The sequence below is a fragment of the Cariama cristata genome, unplaced genomic scaffold, assembly GCF_000690535.1.
Source record: "Cariama cristata isolate BGI_N322 unplaced genomic scaffold, ASM69053v1 scaffold5159, whole genome shotgun sequence".
Lineage (NCBI taxonomy): Eukaryota > Metazoa > Chordata > Aves > Cariamiformes > Cariamidae > Cariama > Cariama cristata.
Genome location: NW_009637309.1, coordinates 37,161 through 49,937, shown reverse-complemented (window position 1 = coordinate 49,937; position 12,777 = coordinate 37,161). Strand labels below are relative to the sequence as shown.

The window sequence follows — 12,777 nt, the reverse complement described above, 5'->3', positions numbered from 1 at the left end:
TTGTGAACAGCCTATGTTACGTCGTAGCCCCCAAGGGGAGTGACTCCACTGAGCATACATGGAACCACTGACCATGAGAGCCATAAACAGGAACGCACCCCAGTCCAGGCAGCTGCCAGAAATGGAGTACGTAAACCTGCCCTGGTACATCTTTACTTAAAATGTTGGGAGATTTGCCACTGAGTTTTAAAGGGAATCAACTTTTAGGATACAGGTTAAGCTCAGAAGCACTTCCTATACATGCCTTGGCTTCTGTTTATCTGTAGCACTAACATGAAGCTTAGTATATTGACAGCTGAGTTTTTGATCCGTCAACATGTCACCTCAGATTCCAGCAAAACCTGTTGCAAAACAGAGTGGAGCTTCCTAAAGTAGCTGTGATGCAGAATTTTGGTGCATCCTATCATCATGAGACTACCTGGAGCATCAGGGGACTTAGTCTTGATGGTTCATCTTTGGGAGCAGGGCCTGGCTGGATTGCTTGTGAGCAAGGAGTTTATGAACAAACTGGCACGTGTGAAGATCTATTTGCATATATTGGGTTAGCAAAATAATGCAAATTCTTAGCACAATTTCCTTCCAGTCCTGATGCTGCTATCCAGCTTATATTATTACAGTGTATTTGTTACTGCATTTACAGCCCTCAGTTTACCACACCTCTCTGCTCTCCCGGCTCTTTGATCCAGATCTCCAACTTCTCCATCTCCTGGGAGAGTAGATGGGAGAGCAGCATGCAAGGCTGGGCCTGGAGCAGGCAGCACACTGCCTTCTTCCCACCTTCATCGTCCGCAGAGTTCTTACTTCTGTCCCCACCTCTCTGCTCTGTCCTGGTCAGAGATGAATCCCCTTGGCCTGGGAAAGGGGAAAGATGAAGGACAGCAAATTCTGGCAGGAGATACCTTCAGCAGTGTCTGCTTCACAGCGTAGAGCTTGAAGGATGAACTGACTGTCACGCCAACGGCACAAGCTGGTCTTAGGGCAACGAAGGTGGTGAAGGGTCTGGAGCACAAGTCTGATGGGGAGCGGCTGAGGGAGCTGGGGGTGTTTAGCCTCAAGAAGAGGAGACTGAGGGGAGACCTGATCGCTCTCTACAACGACCTGAAAGGAGGGTGTAGCCAGGTGGTGGTCGGCCTCTTCTCCCAGGCAACTAGTGACAGTACAAGAAGGCATGGTCTGAAACTGCACCAGGGGAGGTTCAGGCTAGAAATGAGGAGGCATTTCTTCACAGAAAGCGTCGTTAGGCGTTGGAGTGGGCTGACCAGGGAGGTGGTGGAGTCACCATCCCTGGAGGTGTTTAAGAAAAGACTGGACGTGGCACTTAGTGCCATGGTCTAGTTGACATGGTGGTGTTAGGGCAAAGATTGGACTCTATGATCCTGGAGATCACTTCCAACCAAATCGGTTCTGTGATTCTGTGAACCATGACACAGGGGGCACTTTGCAGAAGCGGTGAGGCTCTGCAGTGCACCAGCAACAGCAACATGTTCGAAGATGATGAAAATCATCTTCTGAACTGTGCTGCAAGTCTTAGTTATGGGGCTGTTTTCAGCCCCTTAGTATTCTTCTCCTCAAGTGTGTCAGCTGATGCACTCACGGTGTTAATTAAGGTAGATAAGAGTGTGCTAAGGACAGGGTATATTGAATATGCCACTTTTAAGTGTACCCCAGCTTCAGAATAATACCAAGCCTCTACAGCTTATTTTTTGCAACCTCTATTTGCAGCTGCCCATTTTTTTATGCTTCTTCCCCCTCTCCCTACCCCAGGTTTTCCCCTCCAGGCTTTTTTTCCCTCCCCTCCCACGTACCCAGGTGCTGCACTTTGACTCTTTTTGCTCCTTTCTCTCTTTTCTTACTCAAAAGCATCAGAGCTGTCCCAGAAGGCTGGACAGAAAGGCCACCGAGCACAATACCCTGCCTCAGGTGCAGATTTGATGCAGTCTGCAGACATCTGAAGTCTCCATCAGTACAAATGAGGTACCTGGGAAACACACTCTGCCACCATGCAGGGGTGAGAGTAGGGCCATAAAAATCTTTCCAAACTGATTCATGGAGGGATGAGGCAAGCTCTGACAGTCTCGTTAGAGACAAGAGATAAAGAAATATCCATACTGGCCTCGGCCGTGGTCTGTGCCCGAGAGTGCCAAGTGTTGCTCTCTGCACAGGGCTAATGAAATCCTTGCAGCTCAGTAACTGCTGGCAGAGAAGGGGAAGAATACGGGAAGCGGGGTGGACGTGCAAAAGCATGCGCTGAACTTTCCCCACATACGTCCCAGCCTCCTGCAGGCCCTCCCATCTGCAAATCCTGCCAGCCCTTGGCTCCCTGCCGGCTTCCCGCAGCCTTTCTGAGCATGCACAGCTGCTGGCGCATGTGCGGCCGAGGCAAAGGCTGCAGATGCCAACGGGGCCCTGCTCTTCCCTGGCTGTGTTTATAGGGCCAGGCTGAGGACAGAGTGCTCCGGCTGCCCGGACATGATGGAGCAGCTCAGGAAGCAGTCGGGGCCGGTGACTCGGCTGGATGCCATCCTCCGGCACCTCTCCCCACAGTTGGGAGCAGCCCCTGCTCCTGTATCCTTTCTGATGTGGGATCGGGGTGGGGGAGTGGGATGTTGGCCCCGTTGGGGTCAGGGCTGTGCTTTCCCAACCCCGGTGAGCTTTGCCCATCACTCCCTGCACCTTGCGTGCTTGTGTGCGTGTGGGTGCCGAGGAGGGCTTCGATGGTGGTTTGTCCTACAAGGACACCCTGCCCCGGAAGGACACACGAGCAAAGTCCCTGCCCTGTGCCCTGGTTATGGGGTGGTGACGTGCAGGGGGGCCGTACCCCATGCAGCCCCTCGGTGAGCAGGGATGCACCAGGGCAGCACTTCCCCTGGCAGCCCCAACTGGTGTTTTGGCGTCAGCATCCATCCCACCCCAAAAACCTCTTGCTGCCTGCTGCTTTGATCCCCCTCAGGTGCCAGATCTGATCAGCCACCCGCCTCTCGGCAGCTCCCCATGGCACATCCCCCCCCACCCCTCGAGGTGCAAAAGGTGATCCCCCCCCCGCCTCTCGGCAGCTCCCCATGGCACATCCTCCCCCAGCACTGAGCATAGGGTTACCTGCAGTGAATTTTCCTCCTAGAGATTCAAGAGTTTAGGGGAGATATTAAACTCTGCAAGGCTTAGCAATCACACAGCAAGTCTCAGACTTTGTTGAGAGGTGCAGACTTGACTGGTAGACCCGCAGCAGGAAAAACCTGAAGGTTTGTGAGTGGGAAAGAAGGTGGAAACGTGGGAGGCTGCCAGCTTTATGATAGATCAGAGAAAGGAAACCAGGGCAGAAAGAAGTTTTCGTATTGGTCTGTCCCATGTTTCCAAGAGTTAAATGAAGACTGCTTGCTGATAATATTTTTAAAGCTGCTGCCATAAATCTTGCTTTTTTTAAAAAAAAAAAAAAGATTTTTCAATGCTGCTGTTTCTCAGGTAGAGCTGAATACTGACACATTACCTCTGAATTATAATGAATTGGTGAGCAGGATGTGATGAAACAGGATGTAGGAGTCTTCAAATATATTACAAATATGAAGACAGATGGATAGTAGTTGACTCAGACTGCCATTAGACAAAGGTGCAAGTATGAACACAAAATTGGAAATAAATGCTAGGAAAAACACTGGTTGTAAAGAGAGAGTAAGTAAGGAGAGGCGCTGCACAAGCTGTTTTGTTTTTAAATCCAGCTACAATGGTCCTGATGCAAAGAGCTTTGGATAAAAATATGACTAAGCTGGTCTGGAGTAAGAAAGGCATGTGGGTAAGATAAATGACAGAATCTAATAAGAATTGATATATTTGACATATGTTATATCAGTACACTGGTTTTGGTTTAATCTCTGGCTTTGGTGATTTGGGTAGGACAGTCACTTTTCCTCCCAGAAGATGCCTCTCATTTTATGAAAGGAGAAATATCTTGATAGCAATACCAGTCCCCACCAGAGACACAGAAGGTGAAAACCACCCAAAGACCATGGGGTATCTCCACTGCCCTGCTGGGGTGCAGATGTGTGCACCTCCCTCTCTTTGCTTCGTGAGCCCTGCAGCAGGGCTTAGCTGCCTTCTGCCAGCTCACCCCAGGCTCCAACCTCCCAGCCTGGAAAAGAGAGCATCCTGGTCTTCTCTATTTAAAATTAAACCTGTGTAATAGAGAGTTTAATGCCATCTTGTACATAACCAGTTTCTTCCTGTAGTTGCTTTTAGGGATCAATATATTAGAGATTGGTGTATGTTGGTTGTATTGGTATATTGAGAGATGAGTTATTTCTGCATAACAGTGGAAAAACCCTGCCAGTCCACCAGTGCTGGTGGACTTGTCTGCTGTGCCCCCATTCTGGAAGGTGGAGATGTGCTGAGGAAGGTACCACAGCTGGGGTTCAACCAGTGCCTGTGTCTTCATCAGCTGTCTGTGGACATTTAGGAGCCTGAATGGCCAGGAGTCCCATTTTCACTGAAATTGGACCTGAAATGTGGTGTGTGGAGCAGTAGTGCCCTCAGTTGGGGAATGCCTTCCTCTAGGCCCTGCTGTGGTGGTTTCCACCTGGTCTCCCCATGTCCTCTTCCTTCCCTCTCTCTTCCGTCAAGTTCTCAACACCTTTTCCTTCCTCTGGCTTATCATTTTTGCTACACATTTTTGTATGTGTCTTGTCTCTTCTCCCACTGCATGTGACTCTCCTGACCAGCTAGTGTTTAAGCTTCCTGATGCAGGGACTATAGACACAACTGTTGTGATGAAACCTATTTCTTATTCCAGAAGCATACGTGCTTTTATGGCACATTTAAAAAGTAATGGTGAGCAGTGGAGGAAAAGTTTTTTGGTTTACATAAAACCCCGAAGCACAGAAGTCTCCAAACATGCATGTGTAGACCCAGAGATCTGCATGAAAATGCTCTTTTTTGGTCCTTGCCCCTGGGTGACACTTCAATATCATGCACAAAGCTCTTGTGAGGCTTCATTATCAAGTGGGGTTTAATTGCTCTATTGATGAGAATGCCTCTTTCTGCATAGGAGAGAGCAACTGTGTTTATTTAAACGTGTTGAAATGAATTGAGGTGGAGGACAAGCCCGTAACTCTCCTCTCTTAGTGCTCTCCCAGTCAAGTTTGGGAGGGACTTGATCTCTACAGTACCTGGAGAGAAGGTGAGGGTTTGCACCATTGCATGGGAACGTGAAGTCCCAGGTTCACCCCTTGTGCCTTCTGGCTCCAAATCTGGTGCGCTGGTGTTAGGAGGGGAGAGATGGAGCAACACCTCCAGGAGGCATCGCAGGTTTTGGGTAGGTCTGGCTGCTCTCTGGAGTACAGGGAGGGAAACTGGGCAAGTAAACATCTCCACTGAGCATCTCGTTGAGTGTCTTGATGTTCTGGGAGATAAATCAAGGCCTGTGGGCTACTGTGGACTCTCAGGCATTTTGTACTGACTTTTATATATGCGTGGACAAGGTTGTACTATGCTGTTATTTTATACTTCTCTGCCAGACATGCTACTCCAAAGGTGGGAAAGATTTTTTTTAGAAGCAAAATATACAAGAACATGAATTGAATGTCCAGCGCAGCACTTATCCTTAAGATGAACTGCATCGTAGGATTCAGGGCACATGTATATAGATGTTCTTCTACTCTATTGTGCTTGAGTGTATATTCCTTAATTTCTGTCCCAGGCAAGTGTTCCTACTTCAGCCCAAGTTAGTGCTGTTCCTCAACCAGGAAGGTTTCGGTAAGCTGTATCTCCCTTTGTAAAGATAAAAAACCCAACCTGCAGAACTCAATTCTTTTTTCCACCATAGCACACGTGTTGATCACTACACATTGTGTTGCCTTTCATTTTGCAAGAGTATATTCTTCTTTGTTTAACTGTAGTTTAATGAAAAAGCTTAACAATGCATCTTGAAAATGTCTGAGTGGATAATCTGACTGCAGAGGCTATTCCTGTGTGCTTCAGTATCTCTGTTGAGAGTAAAGCTGCTGAGGACGGATCCCCGCTTTCCTGCTCGCTTCTCCACTTTGGGAGGGCACGAGTGGGATGCTTTGAATTCTGTCACAGAAGTAGTGGGTGGCTGTAGGCAGAGATGCTGCACAGCCCCAGACAGACCATGCTGGCTCTGCTGGGGCATGGGAAACACTGCACGCCTGCAGAGCCAAGGTGGGCATGCAAGTGGGGAGGGTTTCTCACTGAATCTCCCCAGCAGATGCTGATCTCTCGCGTGATCTCTGCCAGGTCTCGCTGATGCTGCTCCTGTTGTTCTGCCCGGCCCTACTAACGTGTTTCTGCTCTGTGTCTCAGCTACACCCTGGACAACGATGTCCTCACCACAGAGCAAAGGCAGTTCTATGAAGACAACGGGTATCTGCTCATTAAGAAGCTAATTTCTGATGAAGACATTGAGCGCTTCAGGTACGGGGCACTTGCCTAAGGTGCTAGGGGTTCTGTGTGCTGCAGCATCCCGAGGGAGCTCTGGGGAGCTGGAGGAAGCTGGACTCTCCCAACACGGCCGTTCCCTCTGCTTTGCAGGAAGGAGTTCGTAAGGATCTGTAAAAAAGAGGTGAATCCACCAGGAGCTATGATTATGAAAGACGAGTCCCTGAGATCCCAGTATGGTCAGTCTGAAAAAGTAGTTAATAAAGTGCAGGACTTCCAGGAAGACAAAGAGTTGTTCAGATACTGTACTCTGCCAGAGGTAAAATAAAAAAAAAATAACCCAGAACAAAAAGGGTGGTGGTGGTGGAAGAGCCTATATGAACATATCTATGTTTTAATGCCTATGAAAAGAAGCTTTTTTTTGTTCCGCTAAAGCTATATCCTTTATCCCTTAGAGCCCCTGTATGTCGCTCCCATAAGCACATATGCAAGGAAGGAACATCAAACCATCTTTTAAGAGTGTTATGCATGAACATGGGATGGATGGTGGTCAGGGCAGAAGACTTAAAGCAGTGCTCCTCTGCTCCTGTGGTGCGGAGCCAGTCAGGAATGCAACAAGCCCGAACCGTGCCAGGCTAGTAGGACAGATCAGCAACATTTTCTGAATGTCTTTTATCCAGGCAAAGCATCTGCTCTCTGGACAGGTCCAGCTTTGTAGCCAATATTCATGTTGTAGCAGACACCCATAGCTTTGTGGAAGTATGAGCCTCCCCGTATTTTCAGCCCCCCCAAACAACCTGCTGCACCATCTTCCATCTCGGACTTCTACCACCATTCCTGTTTGTGTGCTGTGCCAGACTCTGCCTCCTGTCTTGCATCCCTCCATCCCAGCCTCCTCCTCCTGTACCCTAGTCCTCAGTCAAAGATCCAGGTCCCAGTGCTTCCTCAGCAGTCTTTCCTCTTGTCTTTCATGTTTCTAATATCTTTTCCTGATGTTTTCTTCCCTGTAGGTCCTCAAATATGCTGAGTGCTTCACAGGGCCAAACATCATGGCAATGCACACCATGCTGATAAATAAACTTCCAGATTCTGGTAAGGAAGACTTGGATAACAGGAAAATAGAGAAATTGCTGTGTGTATGCTGCCTATCTGGCCAAAATTGAACTTGGTGTTTTAGAAAAGCTGTTTGAAAAAAACGAGACAAATTAAAACCAAATACCTTTGAAATTTTATGAGGCCAATTTGGTAATGGTTTGTTTTCTTTTAACCTTGGCGTAATGAGATAAGATTTCTTGTTTTTCAATGTTCAGTGGATGTTTGTTTGCTAAAGATGGCAGTTGTCTTGGCTGCCCCACTCACGTGTTCAAAGCAGGCGAGCGAACTCCCTATTCAGCCAGCTGCATTCACATAAAGGTCTAGGGTTTAAAACGTGACGTGCATTTTTAAGCTCGACTTTTCAAATATGTTGAAGACGAGTGCTTCCGTGGACCTTGGTAAAAGGCAATAAATACAGAGATCATCCTTTGCTTGGAGTTTATACGTTCCTGACAGTTGTTGCATGCTCAGCGCTTTGATATGAAGATAATTGAATAGGTGCCAAAAGAAGGATTTTAAAGCCTGGCTTTGGCTCCTGCTGCTGGAAATTTAGCTAATAATTTATACAAGGGTGATGGGCAGGGAGAGGAAGAGAACTGGACTAACCCTATTACAGTTTTTCAAAGTAGCTTTGACTCTGCATAAGCTGTTCCAGTTTAGCCGAATTGAGACCTGAGCTATGTTTCTTATTCTCAGGTTTGCAGCTTCTAAGCAGATACATAGTACATTGAGTTATTAAAATACTGAGTTTGTTCAAGTCATCTCCACTTGTCGCCTTAAATACTCCACAGAAATCTGTGTCATTTTGGTTTGGAAATACAACAGGAGACCATACATTTTTAAAGTAAAACCAAAATAACAACGGACAAGAAATAGAAAGCTGCTCCATATTTGCAAGGTCTCAATTCAGTATCTTTGAGGAATACTTTAGGAGAGGTGCAGATCTCAGGAGAGTTTTTGAGGCTCCCCAAGGTCTAAATAATATGGCAAATGAAGCCATATCTTAACTGTATCTATTCAAGGAGCAAATTCAATGGCAAAATAAGTACATAAATAATATATAAAAGACTGTTTTGGTGTGGATGGTATGTTTCCATTTCTGTAGTGGGAAAAGAAGTAGCAACCAAAACTTCAGAAATATTTATTTTTGTTTAAACTTCGTGGAAAAAAGCCTCTAGGGCAAAGGCTAATAGAGTACTGGGTAGACTGTCTGGGGAGGCTGCAGTCCATAAATTGAGTTGTTGGGTTTTTTTTAAAGAGGCTAAATAAACATGTGTTGGGTGCAGCACAGACAGGGTTGATTCTGCTTGCAACACAGTGATAGATCAAGTGACTACAGACAGCACCGCTGTTGGAACGCCTTTGTACTGGGCAGGGTTTGTGCAACACCATGCTGGTTAAAGCTCATGAAACTGGAGAGCAGCCAAAGATAATGGTGAAAAGTTGGCAGATGGTGAAGGCCAGCAAAAGGAGTTTTCTGAGGGACCACAGGCAGCCTCCTGGCGTTCACTGTGTCCCTGTGCTGTTGCTGACCCATGAGCCAACTCTGTGCTCCTGGTCCATCTTGGGATGGGGTGTAAGCTAACCCATTTGACTTCCAAGGCAGTGGTGGGCTGGAGCAGACACTGAGTACACAAAGTCTCTCCGGTGGCAAGCAGCAGCTTCTTAGTACATTACAAGTGCAATGGTTTAACAGGAAGGAAAAGGCTGTGTTACGTTCGATGAGGTTGAAGATTTTGAACCTGTGTTGCAGATAAACAGACTTTTCTCCACCCCATGCATCAGGACTTGCACTATTTCCCGTTCCGACCTGCGGACCGCATCGTGTGCTCCTGGACAGCCATGGAGAGGGCTCACCAGGACAACGGGTGCCTGGTGGTGCAGCCAGGGACACACAAGGAGCCCCTGAAGCCTCATGGCTATCCAAATTGGGAGGTAGAGCAGCACGGGGGGTTCGGAAGGGCGTGCATGAGGGAACCACATTTTGGCTGGGGAGGGTTCACCGGCGAAGGGTGATGTGCAGGTCAAAGCTGAGGTTTTCAGTGATGTTTTTTCTGTTCATGCAAACACTGACTTGCTGCTTTGGGAGAGAGTTGCTTGGTTGGCCTCCCTCTGTGTAAGCTGGGTAGATTGGCCTCTGTTCCCACCTTAACCTCGAAATTGTCCAGCACGTTGTGGCATGACGGCATAAACACATGCAACTGTTTTCCACTGCCCTTGCCAAGCCTGAGGACTCTTTCTCCTCCTGTGAATTTGTTCCTGCCTGGTGAGCATATGTACTGTCCCAAAGAGGAGAAATTGGATAGTAAACAACTGGATGCAATTAAATATCAAGTGGTATCTTCCTCTTAAGAATGGATGTTTCCTGACCTGGCCTGCCGTTGGTGATGGTTATACGGGAAGCAGAAGGCTGAACTGCAGTGGTGGCATCACTCCACACTTGTGGGTTTCACTGGTGCTCTCCTCTGTTCTTTCCAGCCAAGAAATGCTGTTAATTGTCTGAATCCAGCTTCAGAAAATAGAAGAAGTATTATTTTGCTGTACCTCAGGCTTCAAGTACGAAGACTTGTAGGCGGTGGGCAGGTTTTTAAATGGGCGTACCGAACACACTGCCCAGAGGAAAGCAGATCAGTGGCTGACCCTGCTGTCCCTCATACTGAGAATCAGCACTTGCTCTAATTTTAACCGAGCGATTTTAACTCAGCCTTTTCTTCTAGGGTAAAGCCAACAAACTTTTCCACGGGCTGCTTGATGAGGATGAAAAGAGTCCCAGGGTTCACCTTGTCATGGAGAAGGGAGACACGGTGTTCTTCCATCCCCTGCTCATTCATGGCTCTGGGATAAACAAGACATCAGGTTTCCGAAAGGTAGTAAACCATCTCCTGGTATAGCTTTGGATATTTTTGATTTTTTAAAACTGGTCAAACTATGCCTGCCACTTTCCAAGCTCATGAATATGTGGATGAACTTTTTAATGTGTTTTTACCTTCCTAATATACTTTTACACTCTCTCTTATTTTTTATTTTTAAACATCTCTGTCTTTTGGGAGAAGAGCATGCCGTGGGGCTGCTTGAGAAAAACAGAGCAGGAGTGGAAATTAGATGTTGAATCTACGTTTGAAGCCTGGCTGGCTGTACTTGCTTTTCCAATAGTTCCCTTTCAGCTGTCCCAAATATGTCCCAAATATAGAGCTTCTCTAACTTTCTTCCCCCTACCTTCTTGTCTCATCTCTGGATAGCAGGAGCCTCCATCATCGAATAAATGATATTTATTTATATGAAAACACGACCCATTTTTCTATTAAAGATTTGATGATGCATCATCTATTTGTTTTGCATCATGATTACTTAACTGAAATAGGCAAAAGTGCCCACCTTTGAGGGCCTGATCCTTTCTCAGAAGGGGATTCATCCAGGCACATAAGGGAACTGTAACCTCTAGTGTAGCCACTAGTAGCAATGCAGATATTGCTCCTCATGTGCTGCAACACAGGCTGCTCTATTTTTGTTGTGCCTGCATCGACTACTATATGGCCCATTCTTTCAGGCCCAGTAGCAGTTTACTGGTGTGGAATTCCTTCCTCCTGCAATCCTGAAAGCAGAGGGGACATCAGGCACCAAGAGTCTCATCTGCTGGCTCTTTCCTGGCTAGTGGAGCAATAGTCCTGTTTAGTACCCCGCAGAAACACAAGAGCTTCCTCATATTGTGCCAAATCCCAACATTTGTCTGCCTTTGGGATAAATCAGTGAGTATCCTGGAGCTCTCTGAGCCAGGTTGTGGTCCAGCACCCTTTGAGATCTGGCATGATCTCGCTTGCAGCTGGCATAGCTCGTGTAATGAGAGAACAGCTTTTTCTGTTGGGGCATTTCCATTTCCTCTAGATTCTGCTTAAGCCAGAACTGATTACAAAATAAATTTGTTGATGTGACTGTTTGAGTGCGGAAAGTAAGAACCCTTACTGAACACACAGGTCTGCTCCAACCCTGACTTTCCCTGTTCCCGCTCTAGTTGCTGATATTCTGAGATGAAGTAGTACAGTTCATGCTGGGGGAGTGTTTGGGAGAGAAGGGAAGGAAGAAGAGCGTGTCAGCAAGCAAAAGTATTTCTCCAGCAAGAATATTTCTCCAAGGGGACACTCTCAGGAGAGCAGGAGTGCTCAGAAAGGAGGAAGGAATTTGCTGACATGATCTGTAAGGAAGGGGTGAGGTGTCCACGGTCTGGGATGCACGAGACTTTTCTCCACCAGTCATTTGTGATCGATGTGGTAGTGAATGATGCCCCATTTCCTCACGCAGAGTATAAGCTGTCACTTTGCCAGCTCAGAGTGCTACTATATTGACGTCAAGAATACGACCCAAGAGCACCTGGAGAAAGAAGTGATAGAAATGGTTCACAAGAAATACAATGCGACTTCTGTGGAACTCAGGGTAAGACTTGGCTATATGTCCTTTGTTACAATCCAGGTCAGTTCCCTTTCCTAAGTCTCTCTCGTGTGACACATTTGTGCTTTTTGCTATGCTCAGTCTGGCAGATCAAGCTGTGCCAAGCAGAGGTGCTTGGCAGAATAAAAGACCTGATGTTCAGAGGATGACCGGCAGGATTTTTTGGCACCTTTTTGCTCATAAGGCTGCTTCTTGCTATGCTGGAGAAGTGGCCTTGCTCTCTGGGCAGCCCCCTCACATCCCTTGAGCTCTAGAAGTTCCTCCTCCAGCTCTACTTGTCAAAATGGGTTTTGTGAGCATGACATGATCCCTTCCAGTGCCGACTGAGTTGGTGGAGATTAGATCAGCACTTCGTTATGTGACTGCAACTGATTTTGTAGCATAAGTGAGGAAGAGCCACAGATTCTGCTGTCGTGATGGCTCAGCTTTGAGCTTGCTCACATGCACTTCTGCCACCATTCGAGAGGGTCTAGACTTCACCCCACTGGGTAGCAGTGGGGAGGGCTAACGTGGCAAGGCAGGAATAGGGTGAAGTCTATGCAAGCTTTTCCTTTCACTGCATCTGCTGGTTCAGTTTGTTGTGAGTAGTGTCTGAACTAGAGTTCTTTAGTTATAGTTGGACTGCACAATGTAAATAGGAAGATCTGGTCATCTCTTACCCTGAATTTGCAAGTATAAGAAGGTTTGATAAATTCAATGCTCATCCACAGTTTGTATGTTCACAGTTCTTACAGTTTCCCTTCCTAATGGCAGGTGGATTTTTGTAGAATCATAGAATCATAGAATGGTTTGGTTGGAAGGGACATTAAAGATCACCTAGTCCAACCCCCCTGCCATGGACAGGGACATCTTGCG

The 12,777-nt window shown here is 47.0% G+C and overlaps 1 protein-coding gene across 1 annotated transcript in view; it reads left to right on the top strand.

Annotated features, from left to right (window-relative positions):
* Positions 1–2,472: 2,472 nt before the first annotated feature.
* The window catches only part of PHYH (phytanoyl-CoA 2-hydroxylase), an 11,921-nt gene continuing 1,616 nt past the window's right edge, over positions 2,473–12,777 (top strand). The window contains exons 1-8 of the mRNA XM_009708266.1: positions 2,473–2,565; positions 5,687–5,742; positions 6,310–6,420; positions 6,538–6,703; positions 7,395–7,476; positions 9,233–9,414; positions 10,197–10,346; positions 11,776–11,907. Coding sequence (XP_009706568.1) covers positions 2,473–2,565; positions 5,687–5,742; positions 6,310–6,420; positions 6,538–6,703; positions 7,395–7,476; positions 9,233–9,414; positions 10,197–10,346; positions 11,776–11,907 — 972 coding nt within the window. The remainder of the gene's footprint in view (positions 2,566–5,686; positions 5,743–6,309; positions 6,421–6,537; positions 6,704–7,394; positions 7,477–9,232; positions 9,415–10,196; positions 10,347–11,775; positions 11,908–12,777) is intronic.